The sequence below is a fragment of the Halyomorpha halys genome, unplaced genomic scaffold (genome assembly GCF_000696795.3).
Source record: "Halyomorpha halys isolate HHAL.00 unplaced genomic scaffold, Hhal_1.1 Scaffold301.1, whole genome shotgun sequence".
In the NCBI taxonomy this organism is placed as follows: Eukaryota; Metazoa; Arthropoda; class Insecta; order Hemiptera; family Pentatomidae; genus Halyomorpha; species Halyomorpha halys.
The window spans coordinates 404,200-415,970 of NW_027112712.1; the positions used below are offsets into that span (position 1 = coordinate 404,200).

Below are 11,771 nucleotides of genomic sequence, written 5' to 3' on the forward strand. Positions count from 1 at the left end.
CCCATAACCACTATAATCACTTTTAATTAAAAACCAAGAAAGATAGATACTTGTGAGTAGGAGTATTGGTGGGAAAACCACTTATAGAATAACAGTTCTCATAAATAAAATTCATTTATTAATTTATTTTTTAATTAAAATTATTTATTTTAAAATGAAAGAACTTATAAATGCTTTTATGGGAAGATAGTTGGGGGTTTGGTTAGTGAAGAACAATGTTGCGGCCAACATATGGTCCACAAATCGATTATTGGAACATGTGATTTTTATTAAATCAAAAACATAAAGAAACTACTCTCTGTTGTTTTTTATACTAAAAAATAGACAGACGACTTCTTAGTTTGCACACACATATCGTCTCTATTGTCTCCTCACTACATACTCGTAGTTGCCAGCATTCTGACCAGCTGCGCCAGCTTAAATTATTTTACCCACAGCGGGCGGACTACTTCGGTTCATCAACCGCCGGACGTACGTCGATCTACTTCCACCAGAACATCCACTCAGGACAACAACCACAACCGGGCCCCCATCAATCACAGGTGATATAAGACTTTTTTCTTCTGTTGTTCAATTCATTTAATTTTGTAATAGTTTTAAGCTTTCTTTTTTTTCTAGTTTCTATATTTTTATATATTTTGTGTTCCTTTTATTATGTTCACTTATTTAAAAATACAAAAATAACAAAATTCGGCTATTCTTTTCTTTTCACTACTTTTTACGGTTGGGCTAGTAAAGGTTCCTAAAGCAAAGGAACCCCTACCCGCCGTAACAAACACAGATAAGTAAAATCTTATTTATTAGTGTTAATGTTTCGCCCATAACTTATAGCCTTCATCAAGGCTAAGAACAAAAAACATTTTCTATATTATCATCCTATTTCGTAATCATTCTATATATCCTCTTATTCATTGGTTGTTATATTGGTTTTTTGTTCTAATAACATTTGCACTAGTAGTATAATTATAAGAAGAAACGTAAACTTTTCTTAGTAATGTTGGTACTAATAAATATGTTTTTACTTATTTGTGTTCTTCCTGACCACACCCAAAACATTTTCTCCTCATATATATTATCTACGGTCAACAATCTTCTCATCATTACAAATGTTTTTATTCACAAATAAGGAGCATCTTACTTAGCACATTAAATCTTGTTAAAAGCCAGATTTTCATTATTAGTAAAAAAAAATTTCATCTAACACATCAGCTACACTGGATTTGATTTATAACAAACTCTAAGGGACCAGGGATATCCCATTATTATTGCTAATCATTTTCCATTCTGTTTGTAATCCCTCATCAAAATTTGCGTAATAGGTTAAAACTTTTTCACTAATCGTCATGGCCAAAAAATCATGGGATCAGAGCCAAAAATATTTTGGCTTCGGTTTTTAAACTATTTCAGCAATAGCTCATCGATTTCTTTGTAGATAGACTGCAGTGTTCCCTAATTTTGAAGGAACCCCCCTTTTCTATAAGATCTCAAATCAAGGCCAATATTTTTTCAAATTGACGATATGGTAGTGTGATGTTCAATTACTTAGTCAAGCTGATGTGTTTGATGAACCATTTTCAGGGTAGCAGAAAATATAAAACCCCATGGTGAAAGTTTTCTTTAGATATGTGTCTCTTGAAGAAAACAATAAAATTAAATGGTAAAAAATTCACTGAATGGGAATTCCTTGAATCATTAAAAAAATTAGGGTTATTGTTTGCTAGGTTTTCTGATGGATTCCTGGAATGCCATCTCTACAACTGATCCTTTTAGTTCAATGGGTCAGCAAAATGAGTCTTTTTGACCAATCAACTTTATAACAGTCTGATATATCCTTTCATAACTATACTGCTAAGGCAATGAAAATTTGGGTTTGGAAATATTCGTCACTGTAACTAATTTGCCATTATATCTGAGTTTGTTATAAATGATATCCAGGATATATTAGGGAACTCAAGTCGTAACAATGTATATATTTTTTTTTGCAAACAAATTTATGGTCTTACTGGGTGAGGTTATAAAGGTTATATGAGGTTATATGTTCTATTTATAGAATACAATGTGTTCAATAAAATAAATTTTTATAAGCCTTTGTACACTTTTATTTAGATTTAAATTTTTCAAACCAATAATTATCCTTTCCAAAAAATATTTATTTAGTATTAAGAAATAAAGACATCAGTTGATTAAATTTGCAAAAGAATAATTAAATATTCAGGGGATATTTATATAAATATCTCATTATTTCTAATTCCTATTCACTTGGTTCACTAATTGTAAAGGCCATTGAGAGATTGAGTAGCGGAGAGAGGTTGATCACTCTGAGTGGGCCCTGCAGCATTGAAGGGGAAACAGAAATGGAATTGGGTAACTGGGGGGCAAAGGGAGAGAAGGTAATAGTCCAGGTATTGGGAAAAATGTCCCAAGACAACCAGATAAATATTGGCTGTGATTTTTAGAAAAGGTGGATGCAAAGATAAAAAATAGTGGGGTTCAGTGGGATATTAGAATTGGAGGGAAGTGGTACAGTTCTCAGAAACTCATGGATGACGGTAAAGTGAGAGTGGGAGTGATTAACCAGGGGAAGAGTTGGAAAGAGTCAATACTGAAAACATATGATGAAATTTTTTTTTAAAGAAGGGGAAGTACTGGGAGCTATCGGAAAAACAGTGCAAGAAATCAGATCGAAGCAGGATAGGTTGCCGTATGTGAAAGAGAAGCGATATCCCCAGGCACTTCGAAAACATACTAGGGAGGAAATAAAAGTTTAGGAAAGCAAAGAATAATTGCGGACAGCTGCCCTGTAATAGTCCATTGTGGGCAGTACGCAAGAAGTATGCCCCAGGCAAAAATGGTGAAAAGTACTGGGTAGTAATCAATTATCATTAACCCAATGAGAATAAGGTCAATGAAAAATACCCTATCCTGAGAATTGAAGATATAGGTTAGGCGGTGCAAAGATTTTTAGTACATTGGACATAAAGACGGGATACCACCAAATTAAAAAGCACCATAGGGATCAGGACAAAACTGCATTTACCTTTGAAAGAGGTCATTATGAATTTACCAGAATGCCATTTGGTCTAAAAAACATACCTGTAACATTCCAGAGACTTATGGACGAATTCTTGAGAGGAATGGACGAAGCAGTGTACCAAGTGTATATGGATGATCTACTAGTGTTCAGCAAATCAGAAAGTGACCATGTGGAACACTTGAAGAGCGTGTTCCAGATAATAAGGGAGATCGGCCTCAAGCTTTCCCGAGAAAAGTCAGCACTAGGGGAAGAGCAGATCAATTTTTTGGGACATACCATCTCCAGGAAGATGTGAGACCAGACATCCTGGTGTCGGCTCTGCAAAGGATGGCGGTACCAACAGATGTAGAGGGGATTCGGCAATTACTAGGAGGATTAAATTACTATCAAACATTTGTTCTGGATATGGCGGAGAACCTTACCTCAAAAATTTATTAAAGAAAGTGAGGACAAAAGTAGTTACACAAAACATAGCATTTAACAACCGGAAATGCATTGAGCAGCTTCAACGGGAACCATTCCCTGACTTTAAGAAACAGTTTACACTCACAACGGATGCAAATGAGTATGCTCTAAGAGCGGTGCTGTTACAGGAGACTGAAGGGGAAGAGTGTCCAGTAGCTTATGTCAGTCAGCGTTTCACAGAAGCGGAAGCCAGATACAGCGCCTTAGGAATCGTGTGGGCAGTGAAGCATTTCTGGCCCTATGTCTTTGGAAGGCGTTGGAAAATCGAAAGACATCTGCGCGTATCACCAGATGGAAGGAGATTCTCAACCAGTATAATATCGACATCACAAACAAGCCTGGTAAAGACAGTATAGTTACAGATTGGCTCTCAAGAGCAATAATGGTCAGTGCGATCGAGGATAATCAGGGAGAACCACCTGGACTTGCTAGACAGTTCTTGAGAGAGTGGAACCCAGAAGAAGAACAACAAACAGGCACAGAAATCAACAGAACAATCAAGAAAACAGAGGAGAGACATCCCGAGATGAAGGCTCAACTGTGGAAAGACCAACAGAAATGGAAGATTGATGAAATCATTAATGATAACGTCACCAAATAAGATGGAAAACCAGAATCTCTATTGAACATACAGGCTACTGAAGATGGAGCATCTAAAATATGGCAGCAGCAATATTGTGACTATATGGTCCCAGCCTAGTCTCAGGGAGAATTAAATCTCCAAAACACTAAAAGATGCATCGAAGGCTGGAAAAACCCATCATCTATATGTAGGAAACACAGTGCTGTGGGATAAAATTTGGTGTCTTTGGCGAAGAGAACAGATTGGGGTTGACCAGTTGTTTATATGCTGTATGATGATGGAAGACTCTCCATGATGCGGAACGCTAAAAGGAGGTGACCCTCACGTATCATCAGGGGAAGACCAACCATAGAGGGCTGAATGAAACGCTACAGGCATTGTGCCATCGATACTGGAGGGGTATGAAGTGCACAATTCAAGAAACTATCGGTAGTTGTGACGTATGCCTGACTGCGAAATATGACAGACACCCACCTCAGGCATTACAGCAGGAGACCCACTGCAGAAGGACCACTAACTGATCTTCAAGCAGAATCGTATACATGGAAGGGATACAAAAGGGTCACAGAGATAAGATGTATTTAGCAAACTAGCTATGGCCTACTCAGTGAAAGAGAGGTCAGCAGAAGCCGTGTTAAGAGCTCTATGAACGTGGTTCCAGTTTTACGACATATGTGATAAAATCTCATCAGATAGGGAGTTTGACAACACAAGCATCAGGAAAGAGAATGGAGGTGGCGTGGCACCTTACCACCCTAGGACATCCGAGGAGAGATTGAAAGGCTCCACAGTAGCCTCAGTGACCATCTGCAGGTATATCAGTAAGAAAAGGGGCTAGATCTGGAAGAAGCGATGGAATGAGCGGTCACAGCATACAATCATTCCATACAATTGGTCATGGGGTTTTCTCCTTTCAAGATTAGTTTTGGGCTGTGTTTCGGACGACAGAGGAATTACCAAGATACAATGATCGGGGAGAGTAGTATCGCCATTAATTGTATGGCAGGGAGAAAAATGTGGGCCAAAGTCAGGGACAAAATGGAAAAAGAGAAACCTAGAAGAGTCATAAGACACAACCTCAGTGTCTGCGATCTAATGGGCAAGTTTTAAAACCTTAATGACCAGAGCAGGCGATTACCCCACTGGTGTAGTCTACCCCTGGTCTCCCCCCTCCTTCAGGTGCGGAGCAAGAGGGACCAGAGTGAACACATATGTCCGCTAATAATAAGTAATCAAAAATACAATCTTTACAATAGGTATCAACTTTTTTTACTTCATTTTTCGTACTTTTACCTTCCTGAAATTTTAGATAACACCCCTTACAGTATTTTTTAACTTTATTAGACTGAAGAGATCATCGACTTACTGAAGGTGAAGGAGCGGAGTCACTTTGAGGATCTTTTTCAAGAAATTCCCTTACAACCTGTTACGGTTGCCATGGTGAAATAAAAACACTGGCGATATCTGCCTAAACAAGGGGTGTTATGGTTGTCATGGTGAAAGAAAACACTGGCTGTATCTGCGTAGACAAGAGGTGTTATGGTTGTCATGGTGAAAACAAAACACGAGCGATATGTTTTAAACGAGTGGGTTTTGGTTTTGTGAAGATGACAGTTTGATTTAGGAACACGTTACGATTGTTAAATGTGAAGTGGTAATAGTTTAAAGGCCCTCTGTCTTTATTGTTTGAACCAAAATAGCACCATATGAGAAATGTCATCATATGTGTTTTGTTTTTTTCAAAATTATGGTGTTCTATTTCAATGGACGTTCATTAAAACTAGAAGTGGGGATATAGTGGAGTGCGTAGCAACGAATCTTCAGCACATCCGGATAGAAGAGTTGTGGCAGGTTTCATCTCTATAATTCTGGGAAAGGTGAGACGGTGACCGGAAAGGAAATATCGGACAACCTTGTGTTCTGCCAGGAGACACCCAAAAACAATGTGGGGTTTTATATTATTTTGTATAATAATGTAAATTTAGTTGATAAGGTTAAGGTTAACATTTAAGTTAAAGTTAAGTCAACCTATAAGTTTTCATTGTTTTATTAATTGATATGAATTATTTTTCTTTCCTTATTCATTCTGTGTACATACATTTCTTCTTATCATTAAACTTTTGTACATATAGTTCTTCTGTTCTTTCTTATGCATGTACACTGCTTTCAACTTGTTAATTTACCTTTGTTTTTTTTTTTTTTGGTTATGTTCACTTAATATTACGATAATTCAACAGGTGGGAGGTAGCACACCTAGGTTTTCTGTTATCTGCATGCAAAGGTAATTCCCAGTGGTCATAATTCGATAATTATTTAAATAAGGTTATATTTCAGTTATATTGTGGGCATATTGTTTTGGGGTTTTTGTTATTTTCCTTTAACTCATCCCCTTCTCCGCTGAGTGTGGGCAAGTATAAACTGTAAATATATAACTAAGGATAAATCAAAATTTGCGGTTATAAACTTCTTTAAAATTTGTTATGGACATTTTTTTTTTTTTGTCAAAAAGCTGTTAGAAATAATTAGGGCATTTAGTAGAGAGGCCCCAAAAATAAGATCGATTGAAATTTTTTGATACCATTTAAGGGTTTGTCTTAAGCTTGTGGAATAGGACGACATTTGGTCTGAGGTATCGATTGACGATTTTCCACAGTTGCAATCGACAATCATCCTTGGTTTTGTAATGGTTCTTCCATTTCGAGCCACAATTTCCGTCATTTCACAAATGTGCTTAGTAGATATCACAAGGACATCTCTTTTATCCTTCCATTTCAGGATAACTATTCCATCAGTGTCCTCTCTAGCAATAAATTCTCCTTTGAAAAGTTTTTTATCGATGACTTCCTAGGGATTGCCCTTCTGTTTCATCGTGAAGTCCCTGAGTTTTTTTGCTTAGTAATTTTTTTGCCAGATCAATACTTGTGTAACGATTGCCTACCACTATGGTCCTTCCCATATCTAACAAGTTATCTGCTAGTGACAAAACGACATTGGTAGGAACTGTACCTTCTGGTTCCCGCTCTTTTCCACAGTAAACTTTAAAATTATAATAATATAACCATATTCAGCACAAAGTTTAAACACTTTAATGCTGTACGTAACAGTTTAAATTGGTATATACTACTTGATTGCTAGTCGTCCACTGAAAGGAACTAGGGATTCATCAATGGGAACGCATCAAACAGTTTCCAGGGGAATAAATACATTTTTGAAAATTTGTGATGAGTTTTCTGGTCAAATTATTAATTTTAGGTAATCTAGACATCAAACAGCTGATAGAGCCTATCAGCTGATATCGCAGTAACAGCTGACTGTAACTTATATATATATACATACACACATATATAAATAAGTTACAGTCAGCAGTACAACTCATATCAGTTGATTCAAATGTTTATATATATATAGAAGAGCTAGACTCAATAAAAGTTAGTCTTTGAGTAACAACAGAGTTGGACATTTCTCTCTCCCTTTTCTCTTATTTTTAGTCTGTGTTCTCAAATGTTTAACTGGTGCCGAAACCCGGGAACATTAGATACCGGAATAATTTTTGTTTTCAAGAAAAATTTATATTGTTTTCATATCTTCCATTTTTTTTCTCTCATTTTTTTGTTTAAATGGCTGTCAATGAAATTGTCAGACAAGCGGTCTTGAACCTGGAAGCTTTAAATCAAAATGGGGTCAAGAACACATCTCCCATGGAGGTGAATCATCCACCCCTGGAGCTTGCTCTACTACCGGAAGTCTCTCTAGCGGGAGCCCACACAACACTGGAGTGGATTAAGGTATGCATGGCAACCTCCCAAGACTTGAGGAAGGCCGTTTCTGACCTTGAACAGTTTACCGGGGAAACAGGAGAACTAAGCCACTGCATAAAAGGGGATGACCAACTAATAAGCCAAATCGAAGCGATGTCTATCGAAAATCTTCTCGATAGTGAAGATGCAGAGACATTAAAGCAGCGGTCATCAATCAGCAGAGTGAAGAGGAGCATCCTCAATCAGATTGAGGCAAACGAAAAGACCCCTTTGAGAGTTATCAAGGAAAGATTAAAGAAGGGATTCGGAGGATGGTGGGCCCCAGAGGAAGACATATGATGATCAGGGAGAAAAAGAAACCAAAACAATCTAGTGGGCAGTATGCAGTGGAACTCCTGGCAAACTGCAACAGAATCGCAGATAAACTCGGAGAGGTGATGGAAACAATCCAGGTACAGCGTCGAATGCAATTCCTATCCATGGTACTAAAGGTTCAATTGGCAAAAGAACTAGGGAAGAAGGAGGAATTTCCTAGAGAGCGCTCGTTTGTGGAATGTGCTCAAGATCTCATGGATACAAGTGCTAGAGAGGTGGAGGCCTGAATGGAAGGAGATCCTAAACCAGTACAACATGGAAATTGCGTATAAGCCCGGGAAGGACAACGTGGTCACAGACTGGCTTTTGAGGGTGGTAATGATCAATGGAATCGAGGATGAGCAAGGTGAACCATCTGGAGGCAGGAGAAAGTTCTTAAGAGAGTGGACTCCAGGGGAAGAAAAACAACAAGAAATGCTAGACACCGATAACAGGGTAGATACATCAAAAAACGAAGACTCGACTGCAAGTAGACAGATGGAAAAATGGCAGAGCTAGAAGATATTATTAACAACAAATGCTGCCAGATCATCTGGAAAACCAAGACTTTAGAGTTAATGAAAATAGAAAACGGGAAATATGGCAGCTGTAGTATTACAGCCATCTGGTCTTCACCGGGTCTCAAAGAAGACCAAATTTGCAGAGCATTGAAATACGCATCTAAACCAGGACAGACCTACTACTTATATATAGACAATGCAGTTCTTTGGGACAAGGTTCAGCTTCTCTGGCAGGTGGAAAAAATTGATATAGACCAGAAATTTATACAGTGCACGATGATAGTGGAAACTCTTCGGGAACCAGAACACCAAAAAGGAGTGACGCTCGCCTATCACCAGGGCAAGACGAATCACAGGGGGCTTAATGGACTCTACAGGCCTTGTGCCACCGATACTTTTGGTAGGGAATGAAGCGCACCACATCCAAGACACCATAGGTAGTTGTGAAGTATGCCTAAACATTGAATATGTCCGGCACCAACCGCAGGCGATACAGGAATAAATACCACTGCACGCCACTTAGTGATCTTCAGGACTTGTTCACTTGGAGAGGGTACAAGTGGGTCACGGTAATAGATGTCTTCAGTAAATTAGCAATGGCATACCCAGTGACAGAAAAATCGGCAGAAGCAGTTTTGAAGGCCCTGCAAACGTGGTTCCAGTCCTGATGATGCCATTCCAGAGAGAATCTCATCTGACAATGGATGAGAGTTCGACAATGCTGGAATTAGAGCACAGATGAAAGTCTTGGAGGTAACATGTTACTTCAATACTCCAGGTCATCCGAAAGGTAGAGGCAGGATAGAACACCTCCAAAGAATCCTTAGTGACCACCTATGATTGTACCAGCTTTAGAAAGGACTCGAGCCAGATGAGGCGATGGAAAAGACGCTCATCGCATACAACCACTTGATATACTCCGTCACAGGATTTGCTCCATTCGAGATTATTTTCGGATTACGTGAGCGTCGCAGGGACTAACAGGGACTTTTTTTCATTTTTCTTTTCTTAGGGTTAAGTGTATATATATTCTTAATTTTTTTTGTATTTAATGTGTAGCTTTTTTCTTTTCATTTACTTTGTATAAATTCATGTAATATTTTAATGTTCGTAAACTGGTGGGGGAAGTTACAGTCAGCTGTATGACTCATATCAGCTGATTCAAATGTATATGTAGATGAGCTAGACTCAATAAAAGTTGGTCTTTGAGTAACAATCGAGTTGGTCATTTCTCTCTCCCTTTTCTCTTTTTTTTAGTCTTTGTGTTCTCAAATGTTTAACTTATATACACACACACACATATATATATATATATATATTAAAAAAGCAAAAAGCCTACTTTCAAATGGATATGCACTGCTCAAAATAGATGAACATAATAAAAATAAGTAAGAATAAAATATATATTTATAAATAGTAAAAGTAAAATATGTTCCAATATTTGATAATATATAACTCAATATATAACACAAACTATTTTTAAAAACATATATGTATATATAGTTGACCGTAAAAATTTATATATAAGAAGATGGTCAGGGTTGTGGTCAAAAAAAGAACAAATAGTTCATAACTATTTTAATGTCCAACGTTAAAGAGTAAAAATAAAAAATTTTACTCTTACCATTGTTACTTATTTTTCATTCAAGTTTATTTTATATTGATACTATTTTATGTCTTCCTTCGTTTTATTTATATGTAATTTCTTATCACTTTATTTTTATATAATATTTATCCTAGCTAAATATATAAAATATAAAATATAGCTAAATATATTAAATTACCTAATTGTAATATTCTCAGGGTTTTTTTTGTATCTTTTTAGCTCTGATGAAGCCCTGCAAAGTTGGGCGAAACATCGGACATTAAAATAGCTATGAACTATTTGTTCTTTTTTTGACCACAACCCTGACCATCTTCTTGTATATATTTTTAAAAACAATTATCCAAGTCAAATATTGATTTGACACTCAATAGTATTTATTACCTGTACTAATCCTAATTAGATACAGTTATTTTTTACACATTTAAATAAAAAAATAAGAGCCTTTTATAGCAACTATTTCAATAATTTCAAATATATGATGCACATGGATAATTAAAATGTAAAAAAAAAAAAAATTACCTTTGTTGTCCAAAAGCAGCAAACAACTATTAATGTTACTGGTATAAGGAGGATAACTACATACAAAGCCCATAGCCATGGATACTGGTTTGTGAATGCAATGAACTGATTAAGTAACGTGTCCTATAATACCAAATTTAAATTAGACAAACATTTTACTCAACAAAGGCATTAAAAATGAGGATTTCCCACAAAGTTGTAACAGTCATAATAATACAAAAAATAGATTTCCTTTGCTTTGATATCTTTCTGGTTAAAAATGTAAAGAACTTCTTGCTTATATTTACAAAATGATGGTTGTGAGTCATGTGAAGAGTTTTGTAAGTAGTGATAGTGCATAATTTTCTGAATTTAACATAATAGATCCAGTGATAAGCATACTTCTTCTCAAAATAATTATGATATATATATATATATATATATATATATATATTTGACGACTTTGCAAAATGAAAAACTGAATGACTGTATTCAAGAGAGTTGAAGTTTTTTTTTCTTTTTTGCTGAATCCATTTTTAGTCTATTTGATGAGTCAAAGCGGTATTATTATGATAGAGGTTGTTAATAAAAAGTGAGATAAACATTTACTAAAGAAAAATCCAAATTTTTAATGGTCAGATCCAATAGCAACAAAAATAGTCAGTAAGAAATATGATAATAGCAATAAATATGAAAATATAATAATAAAATAGAGCATTAACATAATTTTTATACCTTGTTACTGAATCAAAAAATACACTATAAATAGCTATCTTTTAAATATATAATGTAGGTAGGAAACACAAACTAATAGAAATTAATGAATACAAGCATATACATCTTGGTAATGAAAGTAGGTTCAAATACTATCAGTAGTTTTTTTCAAGTATTTTCTGATCAATCTTTAATCTAATAGTTACATATTTATTAGATTTTCAGTGATATATATATA

General features: G+C 36.0%; 1 protein-coding gene across 2 annotated transcripts in view; it reads right to left on the reverse strand.

Moving 5' to 3' along the window:
* The window catches only part of LOC106680967 (calmegin), a 61,222-nt gene that overhangs the window by 3,887 nt on the left and 45,564 nt on the right, over positions 1–11,771 (reverse strand). For both annotated transcript variants that reach the window (XM_014421027.3, XM_067050506.1), the window contains exon 9: positions 10,841–10,963. In XM_014421027.3, coding sequence (XP_014276513.1) covers positions 10,841–10,963 — 123 coding nt within the window. The remainder of the gene's footprint in view (positions 1–10,840; positions 10,964–11,771) is intronic.